Source organism: Sarcophilus harrisii, chromosome 3, assembly GCF_902635505.1.
Source record: "Sarcophilus harrisii chromosome 3, mSarHar1.11, whole genome shotgun sequence".
NCBI classification, from domain to species: domain Eukaryota; kingdom Metazoa; phylum Chordata; class Mammalia; order Dasyuromorphia; family Dasyuridae; genus Sarcophilus; species Sarcophilus harrisii.
The window spans coordinates 245,165,902-245,185,861 of NC_045428.1; the positions used below are offsets into that span (position 1 = coordinate 245,165,902).

Sequence of the window (19,960 nt, forward strand, 5' to 3'; positions counted from 1 at the left end):
GAGATGTCAATTAAGTAAAGTCATAAATATTACCATAGTCACCATCTTTCTGCTTCAAAGAAGGATTTAGATTAGAAACCATTGGATCAACCGCTGTAAGTATGTTTTGGGGAACTAAAAATAAAAAAGAGAAATTTTTGAACTGTCAATTGAAAGTATTTATACTTGAGATTTTCTTTGAATTGCAATGTAGATTGGAAACTTTTCAAAACAGTATTTGAATCACTGTGTCTACTGGACATAGAAATTCAATGTGTTATAGGTACATAGTAAGCACTTAATAAATGTTTACTGAATTATTGAAATCGACTGTTCTAGAAACTTACATTTATAGTTTGATCTTAAAATCTAGAAGGGTTGTCTCAAGATAGCAAATAGTGGGCTAGCCTTATGGTTACGAAGACAGATTCCAAGATGCCTCTGACACATACTGCCTACGTGATGATGAAGAAGTAACCTTACCTTTCAGTATTCTAAGCAACTCTTCACGAATCTAAGTTGCAGAGGGAGTATTAATCTGCATTGGTGGAGGGAGTTTCCAAACCAAGACTTCCCCACATTGATGAAGTCACAGAGACAGATAGAAAGGAAAATGAAAGGGAAAATAAAGATAACTTCTCAGAATATGGGTTTTCCTAAAGCACAGAGGCCAGTTAGTTCACTTCATGGATATTATTTTTGCTACAATGATTAACAGTCAATGATGGCAAGATTTAATTCTTCCCTAGCTCACCTGCCCTGATCTAATCTGCTTTTTTATTCAGTGCTTTAAGTAACTCCTCCTTTCAAATAAACATGAAGATTTTCCTGGAAATTACATGATAGGTTTTTTTCAGAGTATCACTAGCTTCATCTACTGGAGACAAATCCATGAAAACAATCAAGAGACTGAGGCTGGAGATGTTATACCTGATTTCTAGCTTTCAGAAAGAAAGCTAAAAAGTGATTTAAAAATACAGCCAAGCAAAACTGCTCCACATTAGTTTTTCACCTCCACTGTAAGTGAAGACCTACAAACAGCAACCCATTTTACCTATCTTTTCATTTTTATTTTTAAAAATTTTATTAAAGCTTTTTATTTACACTTATAGAACTTTTTTTAAAAAGCTTTAATACAACTGGGAGAATAGCTCTAATCTATGGTCCAAGAAATCTGCAGTGGAAACCAGGCATTAAGTATGAAAGAACAAATTTTGCCTTAAAATGTTCTGGGGTTTTGTTTGAAGAGAGATGCTTGGTTTTTTCTCTTCTTCTAATGGTAAAGAGTTAGCATTTATTAAGAGTCTAGTATGCTAACCATGTTACATACATTATCTCAATGAGGCAGGCACTATTATTTATTCCCATTTTATTGTTAAGGAAACTGAGGTGAGCAGATTCTTTAGTAAGTTGCCCAAGTTGATCACACAGCTAAAAAATATCTGAATCTGAATTTGAACCCAGGTCTTCTAGACTTGAAGCCTACAGCTCCATTCCCTATACTACTAGCTGCTTCAGTGGAGATAGGGTGGAGGAAGAGGCAGTGCTGGGGATGGAGAATGATGAATGCAGGAAATCTAAGTGAGGTAGATACTAGCTGTGTAAGTCATGAGATATTTACAGCCTGATGATTTTTTAAAAGTATATTTGCAAGGCATTTTAATAGGATAAAATTACTCTCTTTACTTTTTTTTTCCTCTTGTTTTTGTTTTTGTTTTTCCTTTGGCATTGAGGTGAGAGAAATTCAACTGAAACTTTGAATTGTCCTGTTTTCCATTGTAGTAGGACCCAAGTATTTTTGGATTGCTCCTTAATACACATCTTTTCTAGAGAGTCAAACCAGCTGAATCTTTTTTTGCAAAGAAGTAACTGTTGTTCAGCCATTCAGTAGTGCCAACTTTCATGATCCTATTTTGGGATTTTCTTGGCAAAGTTTGTGGTTCACCATTTCCTTCTTTTATAGCTGAAGAAACTGAGGCAAACAGGGTTTAGTGACTTGCTTAGAGTTACACATCTAGTATGTGTTTAAGGCTGGATTTGAACTCAGGGAGATGAATCTACTCCAGGATCAGTGCTCTATCCACTACAGCCCCTAGATGCCCCAGCAAAGAAGTGGCTCTTGAGTCATGACAAAATGATGACTCATAGATCAGTGCACAGGAATGAGAAAACTAAACTGCACTGCTACAAAACAGTTATTAACTGTTTAATTAATTTTTATTAACTGGGGCAGCTGGGTGGCACCATGGACAGAGCACCAGCCCTGGACTCAGGAGGACCTGCATTCAAATCTGGCAACTTGACACTTAATAACTATGAGACTTGGGCAAGACACTTAACCAACCACAGAAAAAAATGAAAGAAATTAGTTACTGGTCCTAATTTTTTTAGCATAGTATCATGTTCTCTCCCTGCCGAAAAGTAAATTGCTCTCATATATCTATCTGTCTACAAACTGTATTTCAAAAGATGGCCTAAAAGAAAAGTACCTTGATTCTTGCATGAATTCTCACAGACTTTAAGAAAGAAAAAATCAGATTTATCAAAGATGAAATTCAAAGTGGGAGAAATGCCAAGGTGACCTTTTTTTGAAAGAAGAATCTATACATAGAAGGTTTGGGTAAATATGATATGGGTAGCACATTAAAAAATAAATAAATAAACCTACCCATTGACTAAGAACAAAGAGCCAGATTTGTCCAAATCATTTAGAGCCATTCAAAAATAGACTGGTCTTAGTATCCTTTTAAAGAGACTTGATAGTAATTCAAATCTAAAGAGATTTTTTCCTGCCATAATAAAAGAGCAAATTCATTAGAGAGATTTGAAAGATATTCTGTCTTTGCAAGCTTTGTTTAGTTGATTTTAAAAGTAATTCACATTTAAACAGAAACTCATTTAATCTATTTTAACTAGACCTACAACTAATAATACTAATGATACAAGATGATGCTAAATGGTTTTTCCACCTGGCAATTTTCTACATATAATATTGCAACTCATAGGTCAAGTCCTGTACTTAAACAACAAACATGCTTCATTCCTCCTTTCTTTCTTTCTTTTTCTTTCTCTCTCTTTCTTTTGTTTTTTTTCTTTCTCTCTTTCTTTTCTGCAATTAGAAATGAAGTAGTTCTCTGTATGCTGCTCTGCTCCTGGTTTATTTCAGGAGAGCAAAAGAATTTATGAATTTTAAAAAGTTCTAGAGACAAAAATTTTCATTTTATTAATAATGTCAACATTTTAATTTAAAAAAAGGTCAATAGCCCTCTCAAAAGTCAAAGACAATCATAATAGCAAGCTCATGGTTTATATGTCCTTGGAAGCCAGGTATTCTTGAGGGTGGCAATAACTCTGAATAGCTAATAAGTAGTAAGAGAATGACTATTACAATGAGGGGATAGATCTATTCTAATAAACTTTGATTGTGTCATTTGCCCCCAGCTTTGAGCAATCTATTCAAAGAGTTTATCCTCATCCAAAACCAAGCAAAGTATAATGGCTTCCCAATTTTAGTGGGGTCTCAACAAAATTGTCAAGAAATTTAATCCAAGAGGGCAGCTAGATAGCACAGTAGACAGAGCACTGGCCCTGAATTCAAGAGGACCTGGGTTCAAATTGACCTCAGACATTTAACATGTAGTAGCTATATGACTCTGGGCAAGTCACTTAACCCCAAAAGAAAGAAAGAAAGAAAATCCAATCTCATTATCAATAATGACAGACTTATTCAAGAGACTGAACTTTGAAACAAAGACTTAGAAAAAGAGGGGCTCTGGATCTCCCCAAATTGTAGGTTATTTCTCTCAGATTGGGCATGCCTATGGGAGACAGAGTTATGGTTTCTGCTTAGCCAAAGAACCTACCTGAATCTAAAGATAATAGCTATTATCTAAAAAGAAGAATAGCAATAAAGATAACTAGAAATTTAAAGGATATAAAATTTATGGCCTTACAAAGTTGTACAAAAATGGAGAAAATGAGCTCAATATGCTGATGCAATGAGGCTAATTTACCTGTATCACTATCCCTGAGATTTGATAAGAAGAGTTGTATAGATGAAATTATCACTCTGAAAAAGTAATAATTTATTCGATAGCACTAGGATACATAAAAATTAGGTGCAAAGTAGTGTTACATATTTAAAAAGTATATTTTATATGAGGAAATTTTTTTTAAAAAGCAGGTACAGAAGGATGGTAGAGCCTTTGAGAGAAGATTAAGAAAGGCAAAAATTAAAATGAGATTTTTCACTAGTGTTAACAGAAAGAGGAAATAGATGGGGAGTTTGGGAAAAGATTTTTAAAAATCATTTGGTAGGGAAGCAGGAGATAAGAGATAGGAGACTTCAGTTATGGAGATAGCCACTGAAATTCAACTGTTCAAAGCAGAGGCTCTAATAACTTCTTGGCTTAACTTACTAATAACTTCAGCATCCAAAAAGCGGTTGTACAATGAGGAGAACTGCTATTCTGGATCTGGAACTGGCATTCAGTAAATAAATTAGCATTTCTTAAGCACTTGTAAAATGACAAGTACTGCACTAGGCCTTAGGCCTTAGGCAGGCAAGTACAGTGTATGTATATGATATGTATGCATACATATATGTAGGTACACAGATAAAGATACATAGCATACACATTTTATTTGCGTACATATAAATTTGCTTTCTGTATTAGTAAAAGACTTTTTTGTTTGTTTTTAACTATCCGCTTCATTGACTCAGTCTTTTTAAACTTGACTTTGCATTTTGAACTACCATGTACCTGCTCTAAAACAATACAAAATAAATAAATACACAATGAAATTGGCCAGGGGTGGAAGGTAAGATTAAAGAGGAGACTAATAACTGGATGTGGAAATGACAAGAACTTTGAAGGGATGAGACTTCTCTATCTTATAAACTGCAATAGTAGGGAGGAAAGCCAGTAGGTTTCAAAAGATACCAAAGAAAGGATAGGGAAGAATCTACAAACTAAAACTCTCCCAGGGAAGTCAGTTCTGGATGAACAGGAAACCCTCAGAAATGTAATCCTGAAGACACAGAAAGAAAATATTCCAAAAGAAAGGAAAAGGAAAGTCAACCTACAGAGAGCAATGTAGACACTATGGCAACTCATTAAACTTCATTAAAAAAAAAAAAAAGATCAAAACAAGAGCAGGTACCAGAGGAGGAATTTACATATCTTGCTAAATCCTATAGGAATAGTGTTTGTGGTATTTAAATTCAGAATATGATGAGCATGGTAAAAAAAAAAAAATGCAAACAAAAGGAAGTTTAGGTATACAAGGATCTAAAAAGAGATAAAGTTGTATGAGAATAGATGAAGGACAAGTCACCTAAAAACTACTTACTTTGAATCACAGCTTGGAAGAAGATCACAAGGCAGAGCCCTAGAGTTCTGTACTTGATCTTATACTGTTTGCCAATTTTATCAATGACTTGGACAAAGAAATAAATGGCAAGATTATCAGATCTACAGAAGACACAAATCTGGAGGATAAAGGGAAATGGCTCATAAATTCAGTTTCAGCATTATAATCCAAAAAAAACCTTGACACCTGGAAAGTCAGGCTTGATTTTATAAAATGAAATTAATAGGATTAAAAGTAAACTTACACAAGTTTTTTTTAAAAGTAGATTTCAAAACTTTAAGAGAAATGACTAAAGAACAGTTCATCTGAAAAAGATCTGGAGATTTTAGTGTACCACAAATGTTAAAAATATACATTTGCATAAAGTGAGGTAGCCTGTTCAGGAATAGAGAGGTAATAATAGCACTATGCTCTGCCCTGATCAGACTCTTTCTGTACTATGTGCTTAATTCTGGATGACACATTTAAAAAAAAACATGGATAACTTGGATAACCTCCAGGAAAGAGTGAACACCATTTAAGTAAAACTATTCTTCTCAATCCTCATTCTTTTTGACTCCCCACGGCATTGGACACTGTGGACTAAACTTCTCCTACTGAATATTCTTTTCTCTCTGGATTGTTTTTTTTTTTTTTTCCAATTCTGCTGTAACTCAGTTCTTGTCCTATCTGCCTAACCACTCCCCAATCTCTTTTGCTGGATTTTCCACTCACTAACTGGGTTCTCCGCAAAGCTCTGACCAGAGCCCTCTTCTCTAATTTCTCACTTACCTTATCCTTATCTTATTTTATCAATTTCCACGGATTTAATTTTTATCCCTATTAATAAATTTAAATTAATTGTAAAATCTATTTATCCAGTCCTGCTCTCTCTCTCCTGAGCAACAGTCCTGTAAAACCAACTTCCAATCAGAAATTTTGAACTGAATGTCCTGTAAGGCAGCTAATTAGATGGCACAATGGATAGAGCACTGGGTCTGAAATCAGGAAGATTTATCTTCCCGAGTTCAAATCCGGCTTCAGATACTTATTAACCGTCTGACTGTAGGCAAGTCACTTTACCCTGTTTATCTCAGTTTCCTCATTTATAAAATGAACTGGAGAAAATAATGGCAAACCATTCCAGTATCTTTGCCAAGAAAACCTCAAATGAGGTGAGGAAGAGTTGTTCACAACTGAACAAAAACAAACACATCTCAAATCCAAAACAGAACTAATTATCTTTCCTTAAAAAGTTCCCCCCTCTTCTAAATTTCCTTATTACTATTGATAAAACCATCATTTTTCCAGTTGACCAGGGTCACTATTTTGGTATCATTCTCAATTCCTCTCTCCTAATCACTCCATACATCAAGTCAGTTGGTAAATCTTGTCATTTTTTTCTTTACAATATCTCCAAAGGTAGCTTAGCTACCCTCGGAATGAAGCAGTAGTCTTCATCTGGACTCAAACATTAATAGTGTGACCCTAGAGAGGTTATTTAGTTCTGCTTGTTTCTGTTTCCTTATTTGTAAAATGAGCTGGAAATGGAAAGGCAAACTACTTCAGTATCTCTAATAAGAAATTCCCAAATGGGATCATGAAGACACAGCTGAAAAGACTGAACAATAATGTCTCTCATAAGGCCATCATCCCAGTTTATGTCTTTATAACCTCTCACCTGAACTTTTGAAGTAGCTTTCTAATTGATTCCTACCTCAAGCCTTTCTCTACACCAAATGACATTATTTATATTCAGCTATCAAAGTGATTTTCCTAAAGTATAAGTCTGATCATGTCACACCCACTTAGTAAACTCTATGGTTCTCTATTGCCTTCATGATGGAATACAAAGCTCTCTCTTAGGCATTTAAGGCTTTCCTTCACCTTCCTACCTTTTCGGTCTTCTTCTATTTCATTCCCTTCACCTACTCTGTGCTCCAGTGATACAGTGTACTTCTATTCCTCACATATCAAGCCCTATCTCTGCATCTTTACACTGGCTGTACCCCATACTGAGAATGCTCTCCTTCCTCACCTCTGTCCCTGTGATATCCCTGGCTTCCTTCAAGATTCATCTCATACACTCCCTTCTGCAGGAGGCTTTTCCTGGTCCTCCCAACTGGCTGTGTCTTTCCTTCTAAAGTTACCTTCCTTCTAGTCTGTGTGTACCTTCAATGTATCTATTTACACCAGAATTTAAACTCTTCAAGGCAGAAAATATGTGTGTGTGTGTGTATATGTATGTGTATGTGTGTGTGTGTGTTGTGTGTGTGTGTGCCTTTCTTTCTCTCCCCAGGGCTTAGCACACTGCCTGGCACATGGTCAGGATTTAATAAATGCTTGTTGATAGAGCAGATTGTGAAAGGCATCAAGATCATGTTACATGAAGATTAGTTTATGAACACGGAATGTTTAGCCTAGAGAAGAAATAACTTGGGAAGTAGAAAGTATAATAGCTCTCTATAATTATTTGAGAAGCCATCACTTGGAGAAGGATTGGACCTATTCGCCTTGACCATAAAAGCAGCCCTAGAATAGAAATGGGGGGAGGGAGAATTTATTTAAGTTTGCTGTAAGGAAAAACTTCCTAATAGTTAGAGCTATCCCACGTTGGCTGCCTGAGGAGAGAGCAGATTACTTTGCAATGGACATTTTTAAGTAGAGATTGAATGAACACTTAACAGATATATCATAGAAGAGATTCTTGCTCAGATATATGTTGAATTGGCCTCTATGGCACTGTCCAACACTAGGACTCTTTAATTCTGTGATAAGGTATACTGTTGATTAGCTGCTAGGAAAAGTGCCAGAATTGTGTTTTATATATATACTAGCTATGTTTCACTTGAGTGAAGAATATATATGGTAGCATATGAGAATTCCCCTTCCCACAGCTTCAGCAGATATATGTTGTACACTAAGGAATTGAAGGGAAAGAAATTGGCTTGATACAAAGGCACCTACAGTTCTTTCTGTCTCAAATTTAGAATTAAAACTATTATAACATCAACATTAGCCAGAGAAGTGTGATTTTAAAATATATTTTGGAAGAATTGCAGTTATCATAGAGTTAGAGCTAGAAGACTTCAGAAGTCACCTACTCTAACTCCCTTAATTCATAAAGGAGGGATTCAGGGCCCAGAGAGATTAAATGGCCTACCCATTAGTGGTTTCCACATGGTAGTAATAAGTAGCAGAATGGGGATTCAAGTTCAGGTCCTTTAATTGTAAATATAGTGTTCTTTCCAGTGTACTACCCTGCCTCTCTCCCACCCTTTTTATCCAACCCACTGAAATCTTATTCTGATGCTTCAGAAGGTGACCCTGGATTCTACTAGAGCACGTGGTAGAATGCAAGCTTTTGCATGCACCTATATTTTGCCACGCTGGAAAAGTTTTGAATTCATGCCCATTGAATCGCATATCCAGCCCAATTTTGAAAAAAAGTCACCTGAGCTATCAGAAAATTATTTATCTTAGTCATAGCAAATTATGAAAACTATTTGCTGTCTTTTTACTAAATTTTAAAAAGGAGTGATTAGTATTCAAAGTGAATATCCAGAGTTTAAATTATATTGACAACACATATACATTATCTATTGCCAATGCAAATGAGTGCAAATCCTCAAACATGCCTAAAAGAAATGACTCTGGACAAAAAGCTCAGTGAAGCTATGAATAAATAAACATTTTAACATTTCTTTCTGCCACAGGATAACTAGCAGATTGGGGCCCAGGGTATTTATTTGCATGTAAGAACTCACTAACAGCAACAAAAAGTAAGACTGATCCTTTGGCAGTCTCCTTGTTTATTGAAAAGTGAACTTTAGGGTACCCCAAATTAGTTCAGCATGTTGTTAGTTATTGGCTGTTTCAGAGAATATCATCAGCATGCCTTGAAAAAATAGTTAAGTGGAAAGGGTATATACATTGCCCCACCCTCGCTCCCTCACACAAAAGGATTATAATCTAAGAGGTCTGTGCAGGGCAAGATAGTTGGCTTGATTTAGGAGATAGCAAAAGGTAAGAAGAGGGCAGAAATAATATAACTAATTAAACTCAAATTTAATCTTTTTCACAAAGGTCTGCTTTGAAAAATGATTACTGAATTACTCTCTGAAGTCTCTTTTATAATCAACATGAACTCTTGTCTCTTTTGGGTGAATTTCAAAAATGTCAAAACCTGTGAGGCCATTAAAGCTAGCTTAAAAAATACTCAAAAGCTGCAAATCTTTTTTGAATGCTTCAGGTTACACAGTTAAGGGACATTTGGCAGAGACAAAGATGTTTTAAAAAGCCAGCTACTTAGAAGATTTGACTCATTTAATCTGTCTGTTTTTGAAAAAACACAAAAATGCCCAAGAATAAAAGTCTCCTCTCTAAGGAATAACATATTCAATCATTCTACAGACTGGTCCAGGTTTTGCACTAGGAAGAAGGTGAAGAAATCCCACAGAGATGCGGACTATCTTTAAGACAAATTAAAGCAGCATACTAGAAGTAAAAAAAAAAAATCTCAAAATTGACCAACATCAATAATGGTCTTAGGTGTATATTTTTGCTTATTTAAATAATTAAACACTTGATAGATTTTTGACTTACAAAAATATTTTTGAAAAGTTGATTAATGCACCTGCTAAAATTGATTTAAATATTTGCAAAAGAGATCTGAGCATCCTGGAATTTATGTGTAGATAATGGTAAGACTATAATCTATCCCAAGTACATGAGATTGGGCCAATAAGAAAACAAAATCTCCAATCTCTTCCGGATCTAATCCTACCTAAATCAACATACAAATCAACAAAGCATGATCCTTTGAGATAGCAAGAAAAAATGCTTATGGAAAAAAATTTGCTGCAATTTAGATGAGTTCTCTAGGATCAGCATAAACAATAACAGTCAGGTGTTACATATACAGGCTCTCCCCAAAGTCTTAGTGCAATTTTAAGTTTTCATAGCATAATTAAAAGAAATACAATATTAATAATGTTAATATAATCATAAATACTATATAATATTAACATTAAACAATATACAGTGTCCCAAAAGTCTTAGTGCTATTTTAAATTTTAATTTTGTAAATATATGAAGTATGCCAAAAAGTCTTAGTGCAGTTTAATCTATTTTTAAAAATTCCTGGTAATTTTTTTATTTTTATTTTTAATACACATTCCTTTTAAAATCATTTTGGGAGAGAAAAACCAGAACAAAAGGAAAAAAAAACCCAACCCAACCCAACAACAAAAAAGAAGTGAACATAGCATATACTGATTTACATTCAGTCTCCTTAGTTCTTTTTCTGGATGCAGATGGCATTTTCTGTCCAAAGTCTTTTGGCATTGCTTTGGCTCAATGAACCGCTGAAAAGAACCAAATCTTTCATAGTTGATCATCTCGCATTCTTGCTGTCACTGTGTACAATGTATTCCTGGTTTTGCTTGTTTCACTCAGCATCAGTTCATGTAAATCTTTCCAGGCCTTTCTAAAATCAGCTTGTTCATCAATTTTCATAGAACAATAATATTCCAAAACCTTCATATACCAAATCTATTAAAATTTAAAACTGCACTAAGACTTTTTTAAGACATCTTGTATATTGTAAATGCTAATACTGGTTTCACTACAGACATCAGATTTTCCATTCAGGTAGCAATCATTTAGGGAAATTTGGGCAGAGATTAGGAAAATATACTATGGGAAATTTATGTATAAATGCTTCACTAAGAAAAACATTTCATTTTTTAAGAAGCAATGATGTCCCTAGAAGACTCTTAACTTCCAGTTAATGCTTAAGTGATGGTAACAAATTAAGTAGAATCTGGAAAAGAACAAACACTATTCTATTCCATCTTATTTCAAGGAGATTTCAAAAAGCCATAACAAGTGCCATTACCTGATATCTTTATTAATGTGTGCATTAATTGATGAATAATTGTTAAAAAGAGAAAGAGCTAATCACTCAGGGCACATAAGCTAGTTCATAGGGTTAAAGAATCGCCAAAGCTTTTGTTAAACTCTCATGACAAACCAGTATATTTTGGAGACTTCTAAGTACTTGGATTTAAATCATCATACTTGGCTACATTAATTTTTACCTACATTTGCTTATTCTTTTATACTTTATCAATTTGTTGCCCATATGACTGCTAAAGAGGCTTTTAAAAATTTTGACTTGCTTATCTGATATGACTATAATAACTGGGGATAAAGAATAAAAAAATATTTCTGGGATTTGTGGGAGGACAGAACAAAATTGAGTTGTGGATTGGTTAGCTTGTCACATGTTGACTTTAGAAAAATTCTATTATTACATTTTTCCTACATGATTTCACTTTATCAAAGGGGCAAGGGCTTAAAAATAATAAGCCAAGATTTATTCTTACCACATGCATAGCCCACAGTGAGGTATTTTTTCACTCCTGGCAGACAAGGACTTCCAAAATGGTCATTGTTGACAATGATTTTACATCTCTGCTTTCCATAGCACCTCTTTGATAATACATTCAAGGCTGAATAAGATAAACAATCTGCAAAGAAAGAAGCAGTTATACAGGTTTTAGGCCTACTTTTCAGACCAACTCAGTTGTATTTGCAACACCTGGCTGCTCTTGTTTATGCTGATCCTAGCAAGCACATCTAAAATTGCAGCAATATACCTTGAACTCTAGGGTTCAAACTGGAATCTGCTATTCAAAGAATCCTAGATTTCATTTTAAAGGGAAACATAGAGATTACCTAGTCTACAGAGGTGCAGCCCAAAAGCCACAAGTAGTTCTGAAAGTGAATCAGAATAAAATATAATTGGAAAATATTTAGCAAAATAAATAAAACAAAGATAACATTAACAAGTGTTTTTCTAAGTTAATATTCAGCCTGCAGAAATCCTTATGTTTGGTTTAATAATTTCCATTTCTTTTTTTTTAATTATAGGTTTTTATTTTCAAAATATATGCAAAAATAAATTTTAACAATATGGTTTCCTTGGAAAATCTTATGTTCCAAATTTTTTCTTCCTTCCTTCCTCTCACCCCCTCTCCTAGACAGCAAGTAATCCAATATAGGTTAAACATGGGCAATTCTTCTATACATATTTCCACAATTATCATGCTGCATAAGAAAAATCAGATCAAAAAAGTAAAAACGTGAAAAAGAAAACAAAAAGCAAGCAAACAACAACAAAAAAAGGTGAAGTACTATGTTGTGATCTGCATTCAGTACCCCTAGTACTCTCTCTGGGTGCAGATGGCTCTCTCCATCAAAAATCTCCTAGAACTGGCCTGAATCACCTCATTGCTCAAAAGAGCCACATCAATCATAGTTGATCATCACATAATCTTATTGCTGTGTACAATGTTCCCTTCACTTAGCCTGCTGATCATTTCTTATAGAACAATAATATTCCATAATATTCATATACCATAATTTATTCAGCCATTTTCTAACTGATGGACATCCACTCCATTTCCAATTCCTTGCCACTACAAAAAGGGCTGAGTACCCCCATTTCTTAGAGTCTGACACTACTGATCTAGTCTGATCCCTTAATGTTATAGATGAAAAAGTTAAGACTGAGAGAGGTAAAGTAATCTCTCCAAGGTCACAAGGATAGTAAAAGTATCAGAGCTTAGATTTGTCACTAAGTCCTCTAACTCCAAATACTATGGTATATTCAATTGATTTTGTTTTTTTCACATAATAATATTTTATTTTTCTAATTACATATAAAGATAGCTTTCAACATTCATTTTTGTAAGATTTTATGTTACAATTTTTTTCTCTCTCCCTTCTTTACCTCCCTCCTCCCCAAGACAGCTAGCAATATGATATTGGTTATGAAGGGGAAGTGAAACTGTGTTCCTTTTAAAATTATTACTATGAAACTGTGTTCCCTTTAAAATTATCACTCTGAAATTGTGTCCCCTTTTTGCCAAAAAAAAACCCTCCAAATCTTAGTTCCCCGATTCTATAGCTCTTCATCCATCTCTAGAGATGGAGAGATGACAAAATGTTCCCTGAGTAAGGGAGCTTTTTTTTGTCAGAGAATGCAGGTATTCTCAACCAGGTGTCCCTGAGAGAATGCTTCTCGAGCCTAGAGTTCCAATGACTCAAAACTTCCTGGGTGTTTGAGTATCTTAGCTATAGAATAGACAAAAGAAAAGATTTTACCCTGTCCAGGTTTTCAGGGATCCCAGTCTTTAGGGAACCAAATGATGAGGTTAGTGGCAGTCAGTTGTTAAAATCCCCTTTTGATCAGCGCAGGTTCAATGTGAAGAAATTCATGAACCCAAAGAGTTTTAGATGGCAAAAATGGAAGTTTATTGTTGGATAGGAAGCCAGTTTTGCTAAGAGACAGATTTCTTTAATGGCAAAGTCCTATTAGGGAAATGGAGGCTGACACTGAGAAGAGAATGCCTTCTCAGAGGGCAGGTTCTAGCAGTTGCTTTGGACCTTCTGCAAAGAGTGAGTTCAGAAATTGCCTTTTTAAAAAGAATCTTTGAGGCTCAGGTTTCAAGTTGAAAAGGAAGCCAAAGTTCCCAGGCCTAGATGCTTATCAGTATCCGGCCCAGATCTCCAATTGGAATTAACGACACTTCAAAGGGGTGCTTTTTGACCAAGATTTTTAATTGAATCAAAGGATCTGGCATCCCCAAAAGATAACTTATCTGAGAAGGTATGCTTTCCCAGGAGGGCCTGAGACTCAAAAGGGAACACAGTTGCAGAGTGATCATTTTAAAGGGAACACAGTTTCACTCCCCTTTCAGGTTACATACATGCAATAATTTTAAATATATTTCCATATTAGTCATGTTGTGGGGGGGTACAGAACAAAAGGGTAAAACAAATGAAAAAATGAAAATACTACACATTTGTTGAGGGATGAGACAGCCTAACACGTTTGGGAATTCCCAGGGCAGTGTTGCAGGTGTTGCAAAAGAATTCACAATCCCAGTCTCACAGTTGGCAAAAAAAAAGGGGGGGGAGGTGGGGGGTATTTTGACACTGAGAATTCTCAGTGGCTAGTTTCTTGATTGGAATAGCAGCAAAGCATTGAGAGAGAGTTCAATTTTATGTAGTCTTCTATAGCCTGGGGCTAGGGGATAGTCTCCAGATGAATTAAGGGTGGTTATTATTTTAGGAGTTTCACAAGTTTAGAAGCTAAGGAGTAATCTCCTTAAGGGTAAATCTCCAGGTGAATTAAGGGTAGATGGTGGTGGGCCAAAACAAGAAGATTCAGGGTTTCCTAACCCAGGCCTCCCCCACAAAGATCAGGGGACCAAAGAGTCCTACTACACCACATTGATCCACATTTAGTCTCTATAGTTTTCTCTCTGGATGAGCATGGCATTTTCCATCCCAAGTCTATTGGAATTGTCTCAAATCACTGCATTGGTGAGAAAGAGCTATGATTTTAGTTATTTATAAGGTATCATGAAAGTTTTTTTTTTCAAAATTAGAGAATCTAAGAATTGGAAGGGACCTCAGTCATCATCTAGTCTACCCCATATACAAAAGTAATCCCTACTATAAAATCTGATGATCTAAAAGTAATTTCAAAAGTTAAGGCTGGGGCGGCTAGGTGGTACAGTGGATAGAGCACCAGCCCTAAAGTCAGGAGGATCTGAGTTTTTGCTGAGGCAATTGGGGTTAAGTGACTCATGAAAAAGTAGCTCATGAATAAAAGTAAAAGTGGCAAATACTGAAAAGTTAATTAGGGATTGGTAACCTGGAAAACATGGAAGAAAGCGAGCAAGACCAAAGATGTCTGACAAAAAGTATAATTGAGTGGAAATTAGAGCTTATTGAGGAAAGAAACAGTCAAGATTCTATGAAAAGGAATTTTAGATCTGGATAACCTGGTCTGGACTAGACAAACAAAGAGAACTAGAAAAAATAAAACAATATGGCAGAATAAATGGGAGGAATGGTTGAAAAAGTTGTTTCAGAATTCAAAAAGGTCTGAGGATTAGGGAAAGAATGAGGCAGTAGGCTAGAAGTAGACACTTTACAGCTATTGTGTGGTTTACAAAGTCCTTTTATTTATACTATCTCATTTAAACCTCAAAATAATCCAAGGTAAATCTTTTATTTTCTTTTTTTTTTAAAGGCAATTTATAATAATGCTGAATGAGAGACATGGGATTAAACGAGTACTAGGGAGGAGGGAAAGGAAGAAGTATTTAAGTGTCTACTATATGCAGGACATTGTGCTCGGCACTTTACAAATATTATCTCATTTGATTCTCACATCAGTGCTGGAGATCACCTAGTGCTCCAGATGAGGAATTTGAAGCAGTAGAGAAAGAGGTTCAATAAATTGGCCAGGTTACATAAGTGGTTAAAAAAAGAGCTAGCATCTGAATGTAGGTGCCTTGGCTCTAAATTCAAGGTTCTTAAGCAAATATTTTCTTTAAATATGCATAAGAAACTTCTGATTAACTAATCTTGAATCCAGATACTTCCAGTTAGTTTTGATTAGCTGGAGTTCTGATTGACTAATCAGGAGTAGAAGCATGGATAACCCAGAAAGGAACAGAATTTAAAGTCATTTATATTTGAATCTAGATTGTATTTTTGTACTTAGAATAAAAGCTGCTGGTAATAGAGCATTTTACATATATTATCTCATTTTAGCCTCAGGATAATCCTGTGAGATTAAAAACAACCAGTATTATTACCCCTGCTTTACAGATAAAGAAAATGAGACTCAGAGGCCTTCTGACTTTCCTACACCACACACACACACACACACACACACACTCACACACAAACACGTGTGTGTACAGTAACATGCATTTATGCACATATATATATACATATACACACTCATATGGATGTGTGTGCATGTGTACACAGATGCATATATATAGTTACTTAAGAATTCATCTGAACCCAAGTAAGTCTTAACTTCAAGTCTAGGACTTAAAGGTTTTACTTTTTTTTTTTTTAAAGGAAGCCACATGAATAAAACTTGATTTAGAAGCCCCCAAGAAGCTGCTCTATTTGCCCATCTTCTTTCTCCACTGAATTCAAGTTGGCAAGCCATGATGGAAAGACTTCTGGGAGTGGGGGTCAGGAGGCTCTTACCCCCCCATTTGCCATTAATAAGCTACATAACTCTGGCCAAGTCACTTAGCCCCTCCGAGGCAGGGATGTCAATGAAGCAGTGCAACATGCCTAAACTTGAAAGAATCATTTGCCAGAGATAAAACTCAGTGTGGATAATTTACCCACAGATAAATGAGAATTGCCATAGAGTTAGATTACCATCTATTTTACTGCAAAAATTTAAAAAAAAAATTTTAAAGTTACTTTTAGGATCTTGTGGTTAGAGTCTAAAAGAATGTGCCCAGAGGATTTGACTTTTTAAATACCTTTTTATAAAGTTTTGTCAGCAATTTTTGACTTCTTATGTGTACTAAATCAACTCCAAAAGAATAAGTTGTTGTTAAAAACATTTTTAACAGGTTAAAAGGAAGGAGTGAGCCATGGTCATTATGTGCCCCTTATCTTTAGGGCAATATGGTGGCAGCACAGTGACAGAGTAAGACTGGGAGTCAAGAAGACCTGTGTTCAAACACTGCCTCATATATTTATTAGCTATATGGTCATTAAATGAGCAAGTCATTTAATCTCAGATTCCTCATCTGTAAAAATGGGAAGAGACTTAGCTCCCTTCCATGGTTGCTGTGAGGATCAAATTTTTGTAAATCTTAAAACACTCTATAAATGCTAGCTATTATTATTATCTTTACCCCCAGGTTACTTCAACACTCTATGAATAATTATAATTGATGAAGGCTGTTTCATAATGATGATGATAATTATTGGGAAATTGTTGCCTGAGGACATTAACAGTTGTTTATTGTGTAAATAAAAAAATCTGGCTTTGGGACCATACAGCCCTCACATTATAACTAGAAGACTATCAGACAATATGGCTACCCAAATGGAGTTAAAACAGCCTAATTCCCATACATCTACTCTAGCAAAAACCTGAAATTTCACCCAGATTCAATAATGATCAGGACATCTTTTGAAAAACTATAGTAAATGACTTCTTCCACTCATAACTACACAAAACCTTAACCAGAAGCCCAAAGACAAGGAAATGGAACCACCAGAAAATTTACTAGCAGTGCAAGCCTTAGCCTCCCAGTAAGACCAGAAACACTATAAAGTCTGTAAGGTTCTATATCTGAAGAAGGCACAGCTAACAAGAAAGGAGGGCCCCTATAAGGAATGGGATAAAATTTAAATGCCCCAGATCTATTCAGAACCAGAGAGAAGTGAAGAAAGAATCCCTTAATCACCTCCTAAAAGAAAATGCAAAAAAAACAAAAACAAAAACAAAACCTAAGAACATCATAACCAAAATTAATAAATACATCCACATCTATATCCCCCACCCTATATATACATATATGTATAGATACAAACATATCTATATAAACATACACACGTACATTTACATGTATGTATATACACACACACAAACACACACACACACACACACACACACAATGCAAACATGAGACCTGGAAACTTCTATCGTAAATGAGAAAAAATACTAGAATTCAATATTCCAAAAAAACAAATGATACAGCTTTACAAAACTGAGTATAATCCTAAAGAAGAGAAAATGGACATTAATAGAACAGAGTACTTTCAAGCCTCTCTGATTAAAAGATCAGATTTCAAAAAAGAAACTAGAAATCCAAACATAAGAATCAAAAGAAATGAATTTGATTTGAATTTAATCAACTGAAAACAGTTTTAAGGTAGTATAGTGCCACTGTAACCCTAGTAAAAATGAGTATTGTGGTAAATCTCCAGACTTGTCTGTATGGATATACAATCTCCAGGATGGATGCATACTAAGGTTCAGTTGGGAGACTGGGCATGAGTCTCTTCCCAAGCATTTGCTTGCTTTGAAAGAGTTGAAATTAAATTTTCTGGGTCTATATTCATCTTTCCCCATTCTTATTGGGTAACTCAGAAAATACCCTTCAGAATCTTGTTGGTATACAGAATCTTAAAACTCAAAGGTATTGAGAGATTTAAAAAGAAGATAGAACACTTGAAAAGCTGATCAACTAGGCAATTGTTAAATTGTGACATATGAATACAATGGCACATTACCACATCATAAGAAATTATAAAAGAGATAATTTCAAAGAATCCTGAGCACAGGATTGACCTGATACAAAAAAAAAAAAAAAAAAAAAAAAAGCAGAAACATGAAAACAGTTTTTAAAAAGAAAACAATGCTATTAATAAAAACACCTTTGAAGCCTTAAGAATTCTGATCAAGCAATGACTATGTCTCCAGAGGACTCACCTGTGACAAAGCATGCAAATCACCTTCTGGCAGAGAAATAATAACTCAAGGTACAGAAACATGGTTTTATATATGACTGCTAGATGGATTGGGGCAGGGGATAAAATTTTGGGCCTGGAATCTGCAACACCTTACTTCAAATCTGGTCTTAGACCTACTAGCTATGTGACCGTGCCCTTAATCTCTGTGTGCCTTAATTTACTGGAGAAGGAAAGGACAAACCACTCCAATGTCTTTGCCAAGAAAACCTCATGGATAACACTGGTGGACTATGGCCCATGGGGACATGAAGAGTCAAACATTCCTAAATGAATGAACAACCACCACTATATGAGGTGCTTTTGCTTCTCTATCATGGGAAGTTTTTTCCTCTTTCAATCTTTAATCAAATGGTGGGGGCCTTGGGGGAAAAGAAGGTGGTTAATAATGATGTTTTTTTTTTTAAAGGCCCATTGAAACATTTTTTAAAATGCACAGAACAGAACAAAATTTCAGAAGGAAGCATAGAGGATAATCTTTAAAGTAAATCCAAGGATTTTATTATATGATTTTTTAAAAAAGCAAACTGTATAAAATGGAGATTCATATTTTCACTTATAATCCTCATTTTGTCTTCTGATACATATGTATATGAAATGCTACATAATAATGCATAATAAAATTTATTTTAAACATAAAATGGAACTGGAAGTCCATTTTTATCTGGTTTCCTAAGACTAAACTTGTGAAATGCCAGAATAGGATTCTATATATCTATATGCATATCTATATACCTACATTCTATGTGACTTGTATATGAGCTAAGAACAATAATATGAGCCTACAGATTCTCCTAGAAATTTACTGGGTTTTTTTTAAGGAGTAAAATTACATTTTTTTAAGACTAGTAGGAAAGTACCAGAAGTAACACTACTTCTAATACCTTTGTGACTTTAGAAAAGGCATTTCACCACTTTGGATTTCAGTTTACTCCACTGTAAAATGAGAGAATTAGATTAGATATTTCCTTCCCACTCTAAATCTATGACCTTGTAATTCTATGTCCTTTTCTTAAGCCCCAAGGGCAAAATACTCTGTCACTTAAACTACACATGCTTATAATAAGAATCTTTAGAAAATGAAAGAATTTAAACAGGTGATAAATCTTTATTGGTTCCTCACTGCCTCTAGAACAAAATACAAAATCCTTAGCTTGGCATCTAAAGACTTTCCCAATGTGGCTCCTGCCCATCTTTCCAATCTTATTTCAGATTATTCCACTTAATGTACTCTTCTGTCAAACTA

The 19,960-nt window shown here is 35.0% G+C and overlaps 1 protein-coding gene across 5 annotated transcripts in view; it reads right to left on the reverse strand.

Moving 5' to 3' along the window:
* The window catches only part of EVA1C (eva-1 homolog C), an 84,417-nt gene that overhangs the window by 16,890 nt on the left and 47,567 nt on the right, over positions 1-19,960 (reverse strand). For 3 of the 5 annotated variants that reach the window (XM_031959360.1, XM_031959358.1, XM_003763437.4), the window contains 2 exons: positions 11,721-11,864; positions 34-114 (listed from right to left, as the gene is read on the reverse strand). In XM_031959360.1, coding sequence (XP_031815220.1) covers positions 34-114; positions 11,721-11,864 — 225 coding nt within the window. The remainder of the gene's footprint in view (positions 1-33; positions 115-11,720; positions 11,865-19,960) is intronic. The other 2 variants (XM_031959359.1, XM_031959357.1) reach the window with 1 other exon arrangement.